Here is a 17,178-nt window from a genome sequence, read left to right on the forward strand (position 1 = left end):
ATTAAATCGTTCGACCAAGCCGTCCGTTTGTGGGTGATAGACGCTTGTTCGAATGGATTTAATGGCCAATAATCCGTAGAGTTTGCTCATCGTGCGTGACATAAACGCCGTGCCTTGATCAGTGAGGATTTCTTTCGGAATCCCCACTCGGGAGATCAGACGAAACAGTGCGTCCGCAACACTCTTCGCGGAGATGTTGTGGAGAGCCACTGCCTCCGGATATCGTGTTGCGTAGTCCACGATGACTAACGCAAAACGATGTCCGCGTGCGGATCGCTCTAATGGCCCGATGAGGTCCATCGCAATTCTCTCGAAGGGGACCTGCATTAATGGAAGGGGGCGCAATGGCGCTTTTGGGGCGGCCAGTGGATTCACCAACTGACATTCAGGGCAAGACGCGCACCACCTGCGCACATTGTCATGAATGCCTGGCCAAAAAATTCGGGTCATTAAGCGATTCAGTGTGGCCGCCTGCCCCAGGTGGCCCGCCATCGGGTTCGAGTGAGCCGCCTGGAAAAGCATTTCCCGGCGGCTCTTTGGTACTAATAACTGGGTTGTATCCACTTTTGTCTGAGTGTCTTGGGTCACTCGATACAACCGATCCTTAATTATGGCAAAATAAGGATACGTGACGGGCAATGCGGGTTGGAGAGACTGACCGTCGATAGAGCGGACCTGCTGAAATGCATGTTTTAGGGTCTCATCTTGAGACTGCTCCAGAGGGAAGTCATCGCGGTCCGAGAGAATCAGTCTCTCGACCCCGCTCGGTTCCTCTGAAGCTGTTCCCAAGGGTCCCGTATCAGTCTCGCCAACCTGCACTCGCACCGCCCCGTTCCTAGCCTTGTTTTCCCAAGCGGCATCCGCGCATAACGACCCCAATAATGCCGAAAAGGCGGGCCAATTCGTCCCCAGAATTAGCGGATGCCGGAGGTGGGAACTAACCGCCACCTCAACACTATGCTTTTTCCCCCTAAACTGTATCGTGACTGGGACAACCGGATATTCCACCACATCCCCGTGCACACACCGCACCTTAACCATGCGGCTTGTATCCAATGCCCCAGGCTGCATCAGGCTTTGATGGATCGAGGTTTGGTTACATCCTGAATCCACCAAGGCCTGATATGTACCCCCCTTGATACTTACAGGAATTTGGTACTCTCCTGCTTGATCGGGGGTGGTCCGCTGGACGTCCGGGATCCGGATCATTGTCCCGATGTCCATCCTCGGACATCGGTCCACAAAATGATCCGGATCACCGCACCGCCAGCAGGCCAGACCAGGCTTACCCGCCACCCCTGCGGCGGGGAGTGGGTTGGAAAATGAGCGCGGGGAGGGTGTGAAACCGGAGCCATTGTCGCCACCCGCCCCCAGCGGCCCCGCCCCCCTGGGCGGAGCCCGCGAACTCCCGGACGGTCCTGGGCCCATCCCACCCCGACCTCTGGGGGGAACGCGAGGAGGGCCTGGAGGACGGGACCTGGGGAGAGGGGGAGGACGGGACCTGGGGAGAGGGACAGGGCGAGAGGGAGAGACAGAGGGGGGAGAGAGAGAGTGAGAAGTTAGTGAGGGCTCGCCGACCCCCGGGCACGCCACCAGGTGGTCCTCCGCCAGCTGGATGGCCGTCTCCAGCGACGTGGGCCGGTGGCACTGGACCCACTCGGCGGTCTTTCTTGGGAGCCGAGTGATGAATTGCTCCAGCACCACCAGATCGATGATATGGTCCACGTCGCTTCCGCCGGCCAAGAGCCATCTGCGGCACGAGTCCCGGAGCTGTTGGGCCATAGCGAAGGGTCGGCCGGCCTCGCCCCATTCCAGGGAGCGGAACCTCTGGCGGTGTTGCTCCGGGGTCCGACCGACCCGCTGTAGGATGGCCCTTTTTAGATCCTCGTACTTCAGGAGGTTCGCTACCGGCAGATGTTGGGCGGCCGCCTGGGCTTCTCCTGTTAGTAATGGAATGAGGCGCACCGGCCACTGTGCCCGGGGCCAGCCGGAGGCCTCCGCGGTCTTCTGGAAGAGGTCTATGAAGGCCTCCGGATCGTCCTCTGGCCCCATCTTGTGGAGGGGCACGTGGACCGATGCGCTAGCCCGCCCGGCGGCTTCGGCGCGAACCTCCCGATCCATCCAGCTCCGGAACCGCTCGCGGTCCTCTTGCTGGCCGCGGACAATCGCCTCGAAGCGGCGCTCCTGGTCTGCCCGCAGGTCCAGCATTGCCTGATGTTGGTCTTGGTGGAGGACCGCGAGGGAGGTGATGATGTCCGCAAATGGCGAGGCGGAGGGCGTTGTCATGGCGGCGGCGCTGTCCTACTTCCTTCCCGGGTTTCGGCACCAGTGTGATAAAGTTCGTTTGTGTAAGGAAGGAAGAGGACAAGGGGGTCGGTTTGACTGCTGACGCTTCTCTTTATTAGAACAAAAACTCAGTCTCTTCACACGGCTATTGCCAGTGTGTATTTCTCTCAGTCACTTCCGGGTTCCGGTTAAACGTTCCGCTTCCGGGTCAACGTGTCTCACAACTCAATGTCCGTGGGTGTGAGGGTGTGTCGCGTCAGCAGTCCCTCTCTCTCTCCTCGATCTCCGGTTCCACCTAGGTTTTATCCCCTCTCCGCGCTCATTACTGGAACGAGAGACAGGTGTTATTAATCTGCTTCCAACCCACTCACTTACCGCTCGTCCCGCGGCTCTCTCTCCCGCTGCAGACCTCGCTGAACCACGCCCCCCTTGCCACAGTTACCTTTTGAAATTTGGAAGGGTTCAGTTTGAGCAGATGCTTACTAGCATCATCACTGTCCTCATCAGAGCTCATTTCAGTACATTCAGCATCTGGCTCATATTCGCCATCTCAAAGATATACTCAAAACTATCATCTTCAAAATCAATACTTTGATTCACCCACCACTGTCCACTATATCCACTATAAAGTGAGAGTGACTATCATCCACTATAAAGTGACAGTGACACTAATATTTGATTGTGTTTAGACTTGCTCTGCAGTAAATCACTGAGCCATTTCAAGTTTTGCTGATGATAATTCCTATTCTTTTTTTCTTTTGTCTCCCATGGGTTTTTCAGCAGCTGCCATCCCTCCTCTTTATAACTGTGGTGTAATGTTCTTTTAGAGAACTTTACGTAATGTATGAATTTATGGTTTATTTAATAGGTGTGGGGACACAAATGGGCTGATCTGTCTGAGCATGGCTTTGGCGTGGCTCTTCTTAACGACTCCAAATATGGCTACTCGGTCCATGAAAACATCATGACCTTGTCTCTGTAAGCTTCCCACACAGAATGAACAAACACGCCATTATCTTTCTCACAGATGTACAGACAGGTCATTAAGAAGTTTTGCTAACACCGCTGTTTTTCTCCCACAGATTGAGGGCGCCAAAAGCACCAGATGCCAATGCAGATATGGGGAGTCATAATTTTACCTATGCATTAATGCCACATTCAGGTTGGTACATCTCATATTTAAAATATTATAAATCATTTCCAGACAGCCATGAATAAAATCAATGTGTCTAAAAAGGCCCCTTCCAGGAAGCTTCAGTTATCCAGCATGCCCACAACCTGAACTTCCCGCTCCGTGTCTATCGTGGCGTCATTTCTGAACCCTCGAGTGCGTTCTCTGTAAATTCGCCTGCCGTCATCCTGGAGACCATAAAACAGGTGCCCATTCATCAAATGTCCTGACGCTAACCTTTTTCTAACGGAATTTTGCCCACTGTGTCATTACAAACTGTTTCCTTTATTCTCACAGGCGGAAAGAAAAGAGAATGCCATTCTTATTCGCCTCTATGAGTCTCACGGAAGCAGCGTGACGGCGACTTTGTCAACTTCCCTTACAGTGAAAGAGGCCTGGCAGTGAGTACATCAGCATAACATTAGCATGCATTGTGTATTGTCAAGAACAATAACTCATAGTGTACTGTCTTTACAGTTGTGATCTCTTGGAGCGTCCTGATCCCAGCTTTCCTGTGTCAAAGACCACCTCTGGAATATCCTTATCGTTCAAACCCTTTCAGATCAGATCTCTCCTCTTAATTATACAGTGAACCATGTAAATCCATATCAGTTATGATGCAGGTACTTAAAGGGATAGTTCACCCAAAAATAAAAAGTAGCACATGATTTGCTCACCCTCAAGCCATCCTAGGTGTACATGACGTTCTTCTTTCAGAAGAATACGAATACACTCAGAGTTATATTAAAAAATGTTTGGGTTCTTCCAAACATTATAATGGCAGCCCAAAAAAGTGCATGTATCCATTATAAAAGTAATTCACACGGCTCCGGGTGTTCATAAAAGCCTTCTGAAGGGAATCAATGGGTTTGTGTAAGAAAAATATCCATATTTAAAACTTTATAAGTAAAATATCTAGCTACAGAAAGTGGTGTGCCAGAGGATAGATATTTTACTTTATAACGTGTTAAATATGAATTCTTTTTTTTTCACAAACCCATCGATTCACTTTAGAAGTCCTTTATAAACACACTGGAGTCATGTGGATTACTTTTATAATGGATGGATGCACTTTTTGGGCTGCCATTATAAAGCTTGAAAGAGCCAGGATATTTTATTTTATATATAACTCTGATTATGATGGCTTAAGGGTGAGTAAATTATGGGATATTTTAATTTTTGGGTGAACTAACCCTTTAAATCCCTAGCTGTGATCATTTTTGGAGAAAAAAAAAACTTTTCACATGAGCTTAATTATTTGTGTAAAAATTTAATAAAAGTTTTACATACTTCTGTAACATACAAAAATCCTGTTTTTATTTCCTCAACTTTCTTTGTAAGTGACATTTTAGGAAAAGAAATTGGCAATTGAAATAGCATCAAAGAAAATATTTTTTTGATATAGGTTAGGTAATTGTGTTATTATTTGTATACATATTTATTTTTTGTTGAAAAATAGATTATGAAGTCTAATCTGAATATAAATATGGTCTGGGTGGTCCCTTACAGTAATTTGCGGATGTATATACTTTGGAAAATGTATTCAGATTTGAGTCATCTGGAACGGCCTTGTCTTGTGCCACTACTTCTCCGTTTTGGCATTGCTACAAAAGAATCCAGAGAAAGACTTAGTCAACAACACAAGACTCTCTGAGCACAGTCAGCTTCTGTATTAAAAGGACAAGACTGAGTTCATACCTTTTGTTGAACTTTTCCTGCAGGTGACTGATTTCCTTTTGATCACTTCCTTCACATGTTTGCCTTTTTTTTGGTTAGCTCCAGCCCTTGGAGGAACTTAAAAGAGGACAAAATTGAAGTGAAATCAGGGTCTAAATACTAAAACTGAAAGTAGGCCATACAAATGGTGAATGTAAGATTCTAACCTTTTGAGCTTCTCTTTCCTTGTTTTTTCGACTTATTGTTCTCATCTGCAGGTTTCATACTGACCCTTTTTGTGTCTTTTTTCTGCCTTTGTGCTTTAAACGTTGCACTTTCTTTCTTTATGTCGTCCTTTTCCTTCCCAGGCTTTTCTACTGCAGTGCTGTCAGCATGTGTCTTTTTGGCTTTCTAGAGTGAAGCAGACATTTAATGTTCTTGTATCTGTTCATGAAACAAAGTATCAAAAAAAGGTAACTGCTTTTCACCTTTGAATCGGTATAATCGTGATCTTTCTGTATTTTCCACTTTATTTTGCGAGATTTGGCACCTAATGGAAAATAATTTTTAGTTATAAGTAACGAATATTCTTAGGAGTCAATCATCTGTTTACATTGAGTTTACCTTTAGGGACCATAGGACCAGGATCCCCCTGAAACAAAGCAAACATTTAAACTAAATTAAATAGAATTCTAGATTAGTACTGTCAGAATAAACACGTTAACACGTGCATGCAATAATTTATTTCAGTGAACACTTTAAAAATATTGAACATAATATAAGAAGCAAATGCTTTTAAACCATTCAAATGCCACAAGACACGTGTCACGTATGTGATTTGTGTGCACAGAAAGCTGCTTCAGACAGCGATTGAACGGACAAAAACACAATTTTGCCAAAATGGCTGTTTTGTCAAGTACTTTCACAAGCGTAGTCTTAAATGAGTTAAATTAGGTCTGAGATGGGATGCATGTCAGATTTGTGTCAAGTCATAAAGTGACAGAAGCCTAATATATCCACTCCTGTCTGTCATTAATGTTAATAAAATAAGAGGCACTTCAGAAGGCCCCCGGAGTCTTGTGGATTACTTTTTAGGGCTTCAATTTTTGGTAGTGATATATATAGTGACCTAACATAATTTAGTAAGAAAGAGAGATTAAATACAAAAGTACTGGTTGAATTAGCGTACACTTTTAAAAAAGACCATTTATATTTTTACTGTTTAATGAAAATGCCGCCCAATTCACAACCTCATATTTCTAGTACTTCTGTTCCTTAAAAAAAACAAAGCCAAAAGCAATGAGGGGTGGGGTTAACAACAATTCAACATTTTTAAGGTGGAATTTGGCAAATAAGGAGCTGGAGTCGGTCTCAAAAAAATATGCGATTAATTAGTTAGCACTACTATAAATATGTCACCTAATGGTTTCCAGGTTTAGAATTACTATTTTACAAAGATTTACATACTTTGAACCAAATGGTCCGTCCATTGTGGTCACTTAGTGAGTTCATTCCATCCACAGAGTAACATTGCATCCAGGCTTGTAGCACAGAATATTCACCCTTTGCTGGTTTATAGCCATTTTCACCTAATTATATAAAAACAAAGTGAAAAAATCAGTTGCATGAATACCGATCAGAAGCTAAAAAGGCAATGTCACTGACACTAAGACTACAAATCTGAGGTTATTCAGAACGTGATTTACCATCATACTCAGATGTGCAAAATAGCAGTCGATAAATGAATATATCAGTGGGATGCAGTGTAAACTAACCCAATTTCACCACCTCTAAGGGAACAGCATGACACAAAGACAGGAGGTCTGGGTTCTCAACCTTCACCCCCTTCTTACCAGCTGTATCTGTTGTCTGAATGAGACAAAACAAAGCCATGATTTATGCCAAACAAAGGGCCTATCACTGGCAATAGTGTCAGATTCTTCACCTCTAAAACTGTAATCTCCTTTTTTATCTTCTTTTTATCCTTGTCTTTCAGCTCGATTCCCTCTAAAACCGTTCGTGCCTTCGCAAATGGGGGGATTTGTAATCTGAAAAGGATGTGTGGGGAAAACAATCAGTTCCTTTTTACTCATAATCAAATTTAGATTGGCATGACAGTAGGCCTTGTCTGGCTATCACCAGACCAAGCTCAATCTTTTAAGATTGAACACTGGCCTGAGGAGTCTGCTCTGTATTTTCTACTGCAAGGTGTGTGATCAACGGGCATAGTTCGAATGACTCTACGCAATTGGATAGTCCTTTAACCAATCAGACCAACGATCCATCACTTCTCTATCCGTCATTGTGTTAAAACTCGCAAATAGTGCGGACAAGCCAGTTTGTGATTGGTCCCCGCAAAATTGTAACCGAAGCAGGAAAAAAATATGTACAGCTTTCCAGCCTGAGCTGCAGGGTGAAAACAAATCACAGGCAGATCGGGCTGGGTGTACCCAGTCTACAGTAGGCCATCAAAGAGAAAAAAATCCAATGGCTTTATGTACAATTAAGTAAAGAAATGGGGGATTTATCAACTAGACAACCTGGTTTTATTCATTTCAATAAAGAAGTTGTGATACATATTACGAACATCGAAAACATTGGAAATTGAGTTACCTGAACAAAATCTCTGCTCGAAGATAGTTCCCGATCCCGTTGAAATACTTCTGATTTAAAAGCGCCTCACAGATGGGTTTGTCAAATGCCTTGTCAGACAGATTTGAAAGAACATTCTCCCTGAAATATTTAAACACACATATAGGTTTTCAACTTATAGCATTGTAAACTGGCCCTGCCTTCCATATTAATCGTATCTCCACTGACAGTAGCATCAAACTACTACACCAGTGTCACATTATGTCTGATATCCTATATACAGAGGTTATTCATTTTGGTTGCTCAGCTTGTAGCCATATGGTAAATGATAAATTAAGAAGGTGGATCTGCATGATCGAGTTAATGAGGAGTCATTTTTGACTCATCCCTCATATTCAATCAACAGATAAAGACGGTGGTTTGTAATTGCTTCTTTTTTTTAAGGACAATAGCCAAACTGAAACCAAATCTTCCAGCCAGGGACCTGGAAAAAGTTGTCTATGCCTATATTTTCCCCAGTCTAGACTATTGTAGTGACTCAAACTGAAGGGTGATCGTGCTTTTTCTGTCGCTGTTCCATGACTGGAATAATCTGCCACTGGATGTTAGAGCTTCCATGACTTTAAGGATCATTTTAGATCATATTTGTGCTCTGGCATTTTAATATTTTTGGCTAGTATATGGATGTTTTTATGTTTTGTCTTGTTTCTTTTGTTCTCCATTGTAAGGTACAGCACCTTGGGACTACTAATGTAGCCTATAAGGCGCTATATGAATAAATAAACTAACTAAACTAAACGATCATGCACATTTCCAAGATGTAACTACATGATTGGTAACAGCAATTAATCGAATTGTACATCACAATGTTGAAGACACATCATGAACCAAAAAATTATTGGGTTGAAAATAACTATTTCAATACCGCTTTTGGCACTTTTTTATGGGTTTCATTTGTGGAAAGGCCAATAGAAACAGCTTGTAAACAATGACATGTAACATATATTGAAGCTGTCCTACTTCACCATAACTCAATAGTTAAGAAGAAAAAGTAACTCTAGAGAGGAGCATTTTGTTAATATATTCACTATTACTTTTTTTTTCTTAATCTGTTCTTTTGTAGTTAATATACATTGATCAGGCATAACTACAACCACTGACAGTTGAAGTGAAGGACACAGATTATCTCATCACATCACTGTTAGTGGGTGGGATATATTAGGCAGCAAGTGAACATTTTGTTCTTAAAGTTGATGTGTTAGAAGCAAAAACAATAGGCAAGCTTAAGTATTTGAGTGACTTATACGACTGGGTCAGAGCATTTCCAAAACTGCTGCTCTTGTGGGGTGTTCCTGGTCTGCAGTGGTCAGTATCCATCAAAAGTGGTCCAAAGAAGGAACAGTGGTGAACCAGCAAAAGGGTCATGGGTGGTCAAGGCTCAATGATGCACATGAGGACTGAAAGTTGGCCGTGTGGTCCGATCAAACTTGACAAGCTTCTGTAGCTCAATTTGTTCAAGAAGTTAATGCTGGTTCTGATTGAAAGGTGTGAGAATACACAGTGCATTACAGTTTGTTGTGTATGGAGCTGCATAGACACCAACCAGTCAGGGTGCCCATGCTGACCCCTGTCCACCGCAGAAAGTGCCAAGAGTGAGCATGTGAGCATCAGACCTGGACCACAGAGCAATGGAAGAAGGCGGCCTGGTCTGATGAATCACATTTTCTTTTACATCACGTCGATGACCGGGTGCGTGTGCATCGCTTGCCGGCGGAGGCAGTGTGATGCTTTGGGCAGTATCCTGCTGGGAAACCTTTGGTCCTGCCATCCATGAGGATGTTACTTTGACACGTACCACCTACCTAAGCATTATTGCAGACCATGTACACCCTTTCATGGAAACAGTATTCCCTGGTGGCTGTGGCCTCTTTCAGCAGGATAATGCATCCTGCCACAAAGCAAAAATGGTTCAGGAATGATTTGAGGAGCACTACGACGGGTTTGAGGTGTTGACTTGGCCTCCAAATTCCCCAGATCTCAATCCAATCGAGCATCTGTGGGATGTGCTGAACAAACAAGTTCAATCCATGGAGGTCCCACCTCACTATTTATTTACAGGACTAAAAAAGATCTGCTGCTAACATCTTGGTGCCATATACAACAGCACACCTTCAGGAGTCTAGTGAAATCCATGCCTCGATGGGTCAGGGCTGTTTTGGCAGCAAAAGTGGGACCAACAGAACATTAGTGATAAATGTTATGCCTGATAAGATGAATAAATCCATAATAAAAGCCTTTTTTTTTGTTATGACAGCTATCGTTTAAATGTTATTTTGGAGTAGAAACTTAATTATGTGATTAATTTCTATAATAACATTATTATAAATACTGATGTGCAATTTAAATGTTTGTATAAATCAGTGGTCATGTACTGACAGGGTTTTCAGTACAGTTTACTGCATTCACTGAGATTTATTTTTTTCTTGAGAAAAACTGACATGATTTACTTGATATATATCCAAAATAATTGAATTGAGTTGAATCACAAGCTTGTGGAACTAAATCGAATCATGCAATTTGCAATTGCTTTTACTGTGTACACTTCCTGCTATCTTACCAGAAACCAAGCTAAATTATATTTATATAGCACATAATATTTAATGAATGCAATGATTATAAGAGTTCAGTGCATTGGGAAACATTTTCCTCCCTCACCTGAAGCTCTCGTACTCGAACATGACGCAAGGCCCTCTGTCTTTCTGCCAAGTCCCATTTGGGTGCCAGCTGCCAAATCTGCGCGTGTCCTCAAAACTCAGAACCCTGCATGGGGTCTCATTAGTGTAGAACCGCAGGTGGGCATGTTTCGGAAGTTCATCTACTGAGGTGAAGCGGAAAAACCCTGACATCCCAAATCGGAAAACCACATCCATCGGCTGCTGGTTACCGACCTTGCGTTTACTGTCATCATCATTTTTAATGGGTGCGAGTGTGAGTCTGACTTCTTTTCCTCTGGACTGGGCTTTGATGCAGTAGGCATCGCAGCAGAAAGGGACTTCAGGGTTTTTATTCACTTCAGATTTCTCCACGGCTCCAGTAAAGACAAGCCCTTCACACATCCTGTTGACAAACAGGCTAGCCAAATGGAGCTCAGGACCTTCCGGCATTCTCCAACATGAAAGGGAGGTGGCTGTTGAAAAACCTAAACAAAACAAAATTGGGTTAACTTCAGGATGTTGTTACACTAGAGACTTTCCACAAATTGTTCTTGATAGAGAAGCCAATTCACTTGGATAGTGACAGGGAAGAAAGTTCAACTTTCATTCAATGCCGAAATTAAAAACGTATCTTTTTTTCTCTCAACAAATGATCAGTGAAAGAATTAGCACTTAACCTTCAGAAAATGAAGAATCAGATTTTAAACTTCAGGAAATCAAACTAAATTAATTGCTTTATTTTCTAGTTGTTTTTGATTCATGTATTTTGACCTCATCCAGCTGGAGTGATGGCGTTCTGTTGTACAGTGTTGTATTTGAGGTCAAAAATTATATAAATACTGTTCGGTTTCTCACACAAACTGATCGTTTCGTGTCTTAAGACATTAATGTTTTGTCACGAATTGCAGGGTTTAATTTGAAGTTATTTGTGCATGTTAGTTTTTTTTTTTTTACTCTCATAGAATTACACCCCATTGACATGCATACGACTGGCACAGTGCACCGGTTGAAGTTAAAAATCTTAATCTTAATTTGTGTTCTACTGAAGAAACAAAGACACCTACATCTTGGATGCCCTGAGGGTAAGCAGATGAACATAACATTTTTGAGTGAACTATCCCTTTAAACATGCTTTTTTTAAATGTCACGTGACAATAATAAAGTTACTTGAGATTGACCAATACACATTTTGAGTAGTTAAATGTATAGAATTAGATTTAGTGTTTAAAACATATATCTATACAAGTTTAATTTTGAAGTTACAATCAAATGTCACCCATTCGGCGGTTGAAATTATTTAGTAACGGGTATTTGTGCCTCTGCTTAAAACAAAGGACGCCAAAGTGGACAATAATAGATAAACTGGGACACCTAGATAATATGACTATGTATTGTACACCAGTGGAGAGCATCTGATAAGTGTTAGTTTACAATCCTTCCCTTATGTTGAACGATGCTGTTATGAAACTCTGCCGTAAGTGCTAAGCAACCACATGGATGTTTACATGCTGCATGCAAAGTTCATGTATTTTTGCTAAGGAACGTGTGCTCAAAAATAGCAAGTAAGATCACGTTTAGTAAATCGCTGGTTAAATTCAATGAATAGTACACCAACTCACCTTTGCTCCTTGATGTATGTTACATGATCGTGGAAACACGCGGGGTATGCTAATATTTATGAAACGAGACGGGAGGATCATGGGAGTTGTAGTTTATTTCTTTCTTTTTTTCCCCGACTCTGAGAGCATAGTCTGGGCACTTTCCTTAAACTTCAAACTTTCAAATGAAATAGTTTACACAGTTCATTGTAGTTGTTTTTTGTTGTTGTTTTTTTGTTTTTACCATTTTTGCTGTACACGAAACTACTTTAATCTCGAACAGTAAATCCAAGGTGGAATTCAGGATATAAGATCCAGGGCTGAGTAATAAATAAAATATCGGAATAAACTATAAATAGTATGTATTTGCATTTTAAAGATATGCCATTCCCCTTTAACAGTAAATTGCAAAATAATAATAATAATAATTAATTAATTAATTAATTAACAAAGACGCTGTAACTTTAAGGGTCCTGAAATGTGCAGTAATGTGAAGGACACTGAATTGTTATTACATTTATTTATTTTTTAAAGCAAAAGAAACACAACAATTAACAAAAATACACATGATATTAAGACAAATACATGAGATAAGATAAATCACTAAGAGCTTTTTGTTCTCTGGATGACATTCAACACGTGATCAAATTAAGTTTCTAGTGACGTCGGTTCCAAAAAGTCAGTGCTCAATTTGAGCAACAACATGTGACAAATCAGCGTGTAAAGGCCTCAGCAAAATACATTATGTAAGAAAAACATTGTTCTCTTCTTTCAGAGAAGCCTGTGTGCACATCAATACTATTCAACAAAGGATGACTGGCTCACTGTAGTGCATTCATCATAGTCTGTGCTTGTTTGAGCTCTGCAAAAACAAAAATAAGGACATTTACAAGATGCATAATACAATATATAAATACTGATCGCAGAGGGAAAATGACTCGGCCACCTGTTAGCAGGACTCTGAACTTGTCGGCAGTGATGGAGACAACGGTGGTCTCTGTGGAGTCGGTCTCGGGGTCCTGAGCCTGAAGTCTGAGCTGGACTGTGGGTTCATTCACTTGCTTTATTTCGCTGGAGCTCAGGGTGTAATCCACACGCCAGTTCACCGCCTCCAGACGACCCACTGACACATGGCATGGATGGATCAGAATATTATATTTAAATTAATTTCCTAGCTTTCTTTTTTTTAATTGGTTATACTCACATCGTAGGCTGCTCTCCCTCAGTTTTTCCTGTAGAGCACTGTGCTTATCCTCGTATGATTTACACAGTCCTGTGGTGTGCTCTAAAACGAACACATAAATGATGAAAGCTTTAAAGTGCTCCATTATGATTTTTCAGATATAACCTTTCATGTAGTGTGTAATGTAGCTGTTTATGAATGTAAAAGGTCTGCACAGTTTCCAAAAGAAAGAACCGATTCCTGAAACGTGCCATCAGTAATTCCTTACTTCTTGATTGAATATACATAGATTTATAACAAATATGCATAATGCCAACCTAGGGTCCGTCTGGAAACAAATGCCGTGATGCCAAACGCCCCTGAGGAAGAAGAATGCTGTTGTGTTTACAACTGTGACAATGAGCGCTTAGCACAAGTAACAAGTAGGATTTTCAAAAGTATGTGAGGTTCGAGGCCGGTCTGTTATTACAGGGACATCGACTTACATTTTGAGCTTAATCGGACACGTGCAAGTCAAAATGCCCATCATAAACACAGTCGGTTCTGTGTTGTATTCATTTTGGATAATAAAGTGTATTGTTAAATACACTGTCTCCATTACATATCTTTGTAACGTCATTATAAGTGTTTGCTCACCACATTTGAGTTATCATTGTAAAACATGTGTTTATGTATATGCTGTATTCTATATACAGTAGCAGTCAAAAGTTTAGACACACCAATGGGAAAACGTTTCCAAACTATTGACTGGTACTGTACTATAATATACAAGAATATCAGCCGATATATCAATATCTGATTTTTTACACCCTAATATTGGCATCCCAAAAAACATATCGGTCAGGCTCTAGACTAGAGACCAAATCTTTGATCAAACCGTTTCAGACACTGAGAGGAAAGACGGCATACTGCAGTGTATATTATGAGATAATTAAAGTGTTTTTGACCTGGGATGCATGTAAACATATTGCAGGAGCATGCATACATAAATATTAAAAACAAAATTAGAAACCTATAGAATAGCATAATGGGGAATAGCACTTTAGTATAAAGTAAAAAACAATTATAAAGTGCATATCCTTACCTTTAGGCAGGCCAAGCTGCTGTAGTTCACTGGAGAGAGATTCACTGTCTACATCATGTTTAGCAGCACTGGACAGAATGAAACTCAGCACAGCTACACTGGCTTTAATATCTCCAATTTCTGAAAAACAAATACTAATTAGCAAGAGATATGGCATAAAATACATACAGCCAACAGACAAGACATTTATGTAGGGACATATACACTGCAGGACATATACACTGATCAGGCATAACATTATGACAGGTGAAGTGAACAACACAGATTATCTCTTCATCACAGCACTGTTGGGATATATTAGGCAGCAGGTGAACATTTTTTCCTCAAAGTTGATGTGTTAGAAGCAGAAAAACAGGCAAGTGTAAGGATTTATGTGAGTTTGACAAGGCCCAAATTGTGATGGCTAGACATCAGAACATCTCCAAAACTGCAGCTCTTGTGGGGTGTTCCTGGTCTGCAGTGGTCAGTATCCATCAAAAGTGCCCCAAGGAATGAACAGTGGTGAACCAGTGACAGGGTCATGGGCGGTCAAGGCTCATTGATGCACGTGGGGAGCGAAGGCTGGCCTGTGTGGTCCAAATAAACAGACGAGCTACTGTAGCTCAAATTGCTCAAGAAGCTAATGCTGAATCTGATAGAAAGGTGTCAGAATACACAGTGCATCACTGTTTGTTGTGTATGGGGCTGCAGACAGGGTGCCCATGCTTACCCTTGTCCACCGGAAGGAAGCAACAACAGTGAGCAGCAGAACTGGACCACGGAGCAATGGAAGCATGTGGCCTGGTCTGATTAAACATGTTTTCTTTTATATCACGTGGATGGCCCATGGAGGCCCCACCTCACAACTTACAGGACTTGAAAGATCTACTGCTAACATCTTGGTGCAAGATACCATAGCACACCTTCAGGGGTCTAGTGGAGACCATGCCTCAACAGGTCAGGGCTGTTCTGGCAGGAAAAGGGGGGCCAACAGAATATTAGGAAGGTGGTCATTATGTTATGCCTGTGTGGTGAAAATTATTTTGGTAACATATCAGATATATTAGTCAATATTAAAGAGTTTTTAATAATTATTGGTCACTTATTCATTATTTTTTACTTATAAAGCATTATACTTGAACGGTATATAATAAATTGTTGCTCAGTTCCTTATTATTATATATAAAAAATACAATTAGACTTTTGCAGTTATCTAATGCTCACATAATAGCACTTATAATTGAATAACAATGTTAAATGTTATCTTTAGCAAATCTTAAAATCAATATCCATTTTTTCCAAACTGTACATTATAATGCTGTGATTCCAAAATTCACTAGTAGCATTTAAAACTACTTTTTTTGTTTTTATATTTATATATAATTTAATATATATATATATATATATATATATATATATATATATATATATATATATATATATATATATAGAATATAATTTGAATATCAAATGTATTATCAGCCATAACATAAAAATGTTAAGTATTGAAACATTTGATTTATAATAATAATTTTATTTCACACATCACAACTATTAATTCAACTACTGAGAATACATGACAAAACTGGGTTTTACTCACCAAATTTTGCATCTGCGGTTAGCTTTGAAACTTTATCATACTAAAAACAAATAATTATACACTAGTTAGAGGAATATCCATTTAGTTTACAAATAGCAGCAGTGGCCAGTGCTCTCTTACATCGATGCCTTCATCAAGCAGATCTTTGATGACTTGAACGCACAGAAGTTTCATCTTGACGCTCGACTGTGAAGAACAGCAATGAAGGATATTATTTACAGTTAAGTTTTAGACAGATAGTGTCAAAGGGGATGCCTATTAAATTTAGACAAATCGCACTTACTATTCTAGCTAAGGTGCTAATTTCTGCAAGGACCCAGTCAGGACAGTCTAGATCTCCACAAAATCGGAACCTCTGAAATAAGAGATGAAAGAGCAGAAAGAGTGAAGAATATTTACTTCTGCTCAGCTTTTACAATAACTTAGACGACTAGCGCGCGCTATCCACAAAATATAACACAAATTGACGTTAACTATCCACAAAACAAGGCAGACACGTATTATAACTTTATTTGTTTCAAATGTGAAACCAAAATAAACCCAGCTATCGTTCAATAAGAAATAAGATAATACCATTTTGACAGTCAATCAGCTGCTCTTCTTCTTCTTCTGGTAGGCCTATGTAATGATGGATAGATCGCAAACCAGCCACCTACTGGACTGGAGTAAAAACCGAGTTTATATATTTATCCTATCAAAAAACGTCCCTTTTAAATTAAGTTCGTGTTTGACTGCTTTGATTGACAAAGTGTTCAGCTATTTTGCGAAATTAATAAACGTCTTTGCAGTATGCAAATTAAAGGTTGCACGATTTTAAAGGGATATTTCACCTGTTGTTCCAAATATATGGAAGCCAAAATTGACTTTTTTTAATTGCACAATTGAATATGTGGGTTTGCCCCCAAAATGTGTATTTTTAATGGAACACATGACTATCTTAGTTTAATGCAGTTTAAATGTCATGTGGCTGTATAAGCAATTGTGTTTTCAAATTAAAATTGATGATAAATTAATATTTCCCTTTGCAGTACTGGCCCATTTTACCTGAAACTGTTCGTGCAAAAAAAGTTGGCACAACTGTAGGGCCTAAATAATTATATTTTAGTACATAATTTCAACGCAAAAGTATCAGAAACAGTCATTATTAATCATAAAAACACACGGAAAAGGCATATATGTTATTGTATTATTGTCCCAACTCCAAGTGATTTAACAAAAAGTGGCCCATAACAATTTTCTATCCATACAGAGAGGCATATAGTTTAAATGTATTGAAATTAATAAGTAAATTTCAAGTTTCACTTGAGCCTACTGC

The 17,178-nt window shown here is 40.7% G+C and overlaps 3 protein-coding genes across 4 annotated transcripts in view; 1 reads left to right on the top strand and 2 right to left on the bottom strand.

The window, feature by feature from the left end:
* man2c1 (mannosidase, alpha, class 2C, member 1) overlaps positions 1-4,483 on the top strand; it is a 21,670-nt gene extending 17,187 nt beyond the window's left edge. Inside the window, exons 22-26 of the mRNA XM_067435777.1 lie at positions 3,155-3,264; positions 3,369-3,448; positions 3,524-3,663; positions 3,755-3,858; positions 3,935-4,483. Coding sequence (XP_067291878.1) covers positions 3,155-3,264; positions 3,369-3,448; positions 3,524-3,663; positions 3,755-3,858; positions 3,935-4,049 — 549 coding nt within the window. The 3' untranslated portion in view covers positions 4,050-4,483. The remainder of the gene's footprint in view (positions 1-3,154; positions 3,265-3,368; positions 3,449-3,523; positions 3,664-3,754; positions 3,859-3,934) is intronic.
* Positions 2,469-12,129, bottom strand: neil1 (nei-like DNA glycosylase 1). 2 transcript variants are annotated; one of them, XM_067435779.1, is made up of 12 exons: positions 12,039-12,129; positions 10,421-10,904; positions 7,727-7,846; positions 7,059-7,161; positions 6,889-6,982; positions 6,581-6,702; positions 5,738-5,765; positions 5,602-5,663; positions 5,341-5,524; positions 5,156-5,251; positions 4,965-5,061; positions 2,469-2,611 (listed from the first exon to the last, which is right to left on the bottom strand). In XM_067435779.1, the coding sequence occupies exons 2-11, from the start codon at positions 10,867-10,869 to the stop codon at positions 5,012-5,014; spliced, it is 1,308 nt and encodes a 435-aa protein (XP_067291880.1). In that variant the 5' UTR covers positions 10,870-10,904; positions 12,039-12,129; the 3' UTR covers positions 2,469-2,611; positions 4,965-5,011. The 2 variants fall into 2 exon arrangements, with proteins under 2 accessions (XP_067291880.1, XP_067291879.1); XM_067435778.1 differs by lacking the exon at positions 2,469-2,611 and having other exon boundaries at positions 4,619-5,061; positions 12,039-12,128.
* Positions 12,130-12,526: 397 nt separating this feature from the next.
* commd4 (COMM domain containing 4) lies at positions 12,527-16,474 on the bottom strand. The gene is made up of 8 exons (XM_067436250.1): positions 16,437-16,474; positions 16,147-16,218; positions 15,984-16,049; positions 15,864-15,903; positions 14,285-14,404; positions 13,222-13,302; positions 12,964-13,140; positions 12,527-12,879 (listed from the first exon to the last, which is right to left on the bottom strand). Exons 1-8 carry the CDS (start codon positions 16,437-16,439, stop codon positions 12,839-12,841), a joined length of 600 nt encoding a protein of 199 aa, XP_067292351.1. The 5' UTR covers positions 16,440-16,474; the 3' UTR covers positions 12,527-12,838.
* Positions 16,475-17,178: the final 704 nt, after the last annotated feature.

The sequence above is a fragment of the Pseudorasbora parva genome, chromosome 25 (genome assembly GCF_024679245.1).
Source record: "Pseudorasbora parva isolate DD20220531a chromosome 25, ASM2467924v1, whole genome shotgun sequence".
Lineage (NCBI taxonomy): Eukaryota > Metazoa > Chordata > Actinopteri > Cypriniformes > Gobionidae > Pseudorasbora > Pseudorasbora parva.

Excerpts from the sequence above, each read along its gene's own strand:
- commd4 (XM_067436250.1), bottom strand. Across the intron at positions 13,141-13,221 it reads GAGGGAGAGCAGCCTACGAT|TGGGTCGTCTGGAGGCGGTG; the intron begins GTGAGTATAACC and ends GCCATGTGTCAG. Across the intron at positions 12,880-12,963 it reads GTTCAGAGTCCTGCTAACAG|AGCTCAAACAAGCACAGACT; the intron begins GTGGCCGAGTCA and ends TTGTTTTTGCAG.
- neil1 (XM_067435779.1), bottom strand. The coding sequence starts at position 10,869 with ATGCCGGAAGGTCCTGAGCTCCATTTGGCTAGCCTGTTTGTCAACAGG. Across the intron at positions 7,162-7,726 it reads CGAGCAGAGATTTTGTTCAG|ATTACAAATCCCCCCATTTG; the intron begins GTAACTCAATTT and ends CATCCTTTTCAG. Across the intron at positions 6,703-6,888 it reads CTTAGAGGTGGTGAAATTGG|GTGAAAATGGCTATAAACCA; the intron begins GTTAGTTTACAC and ends TTATATAATTAG.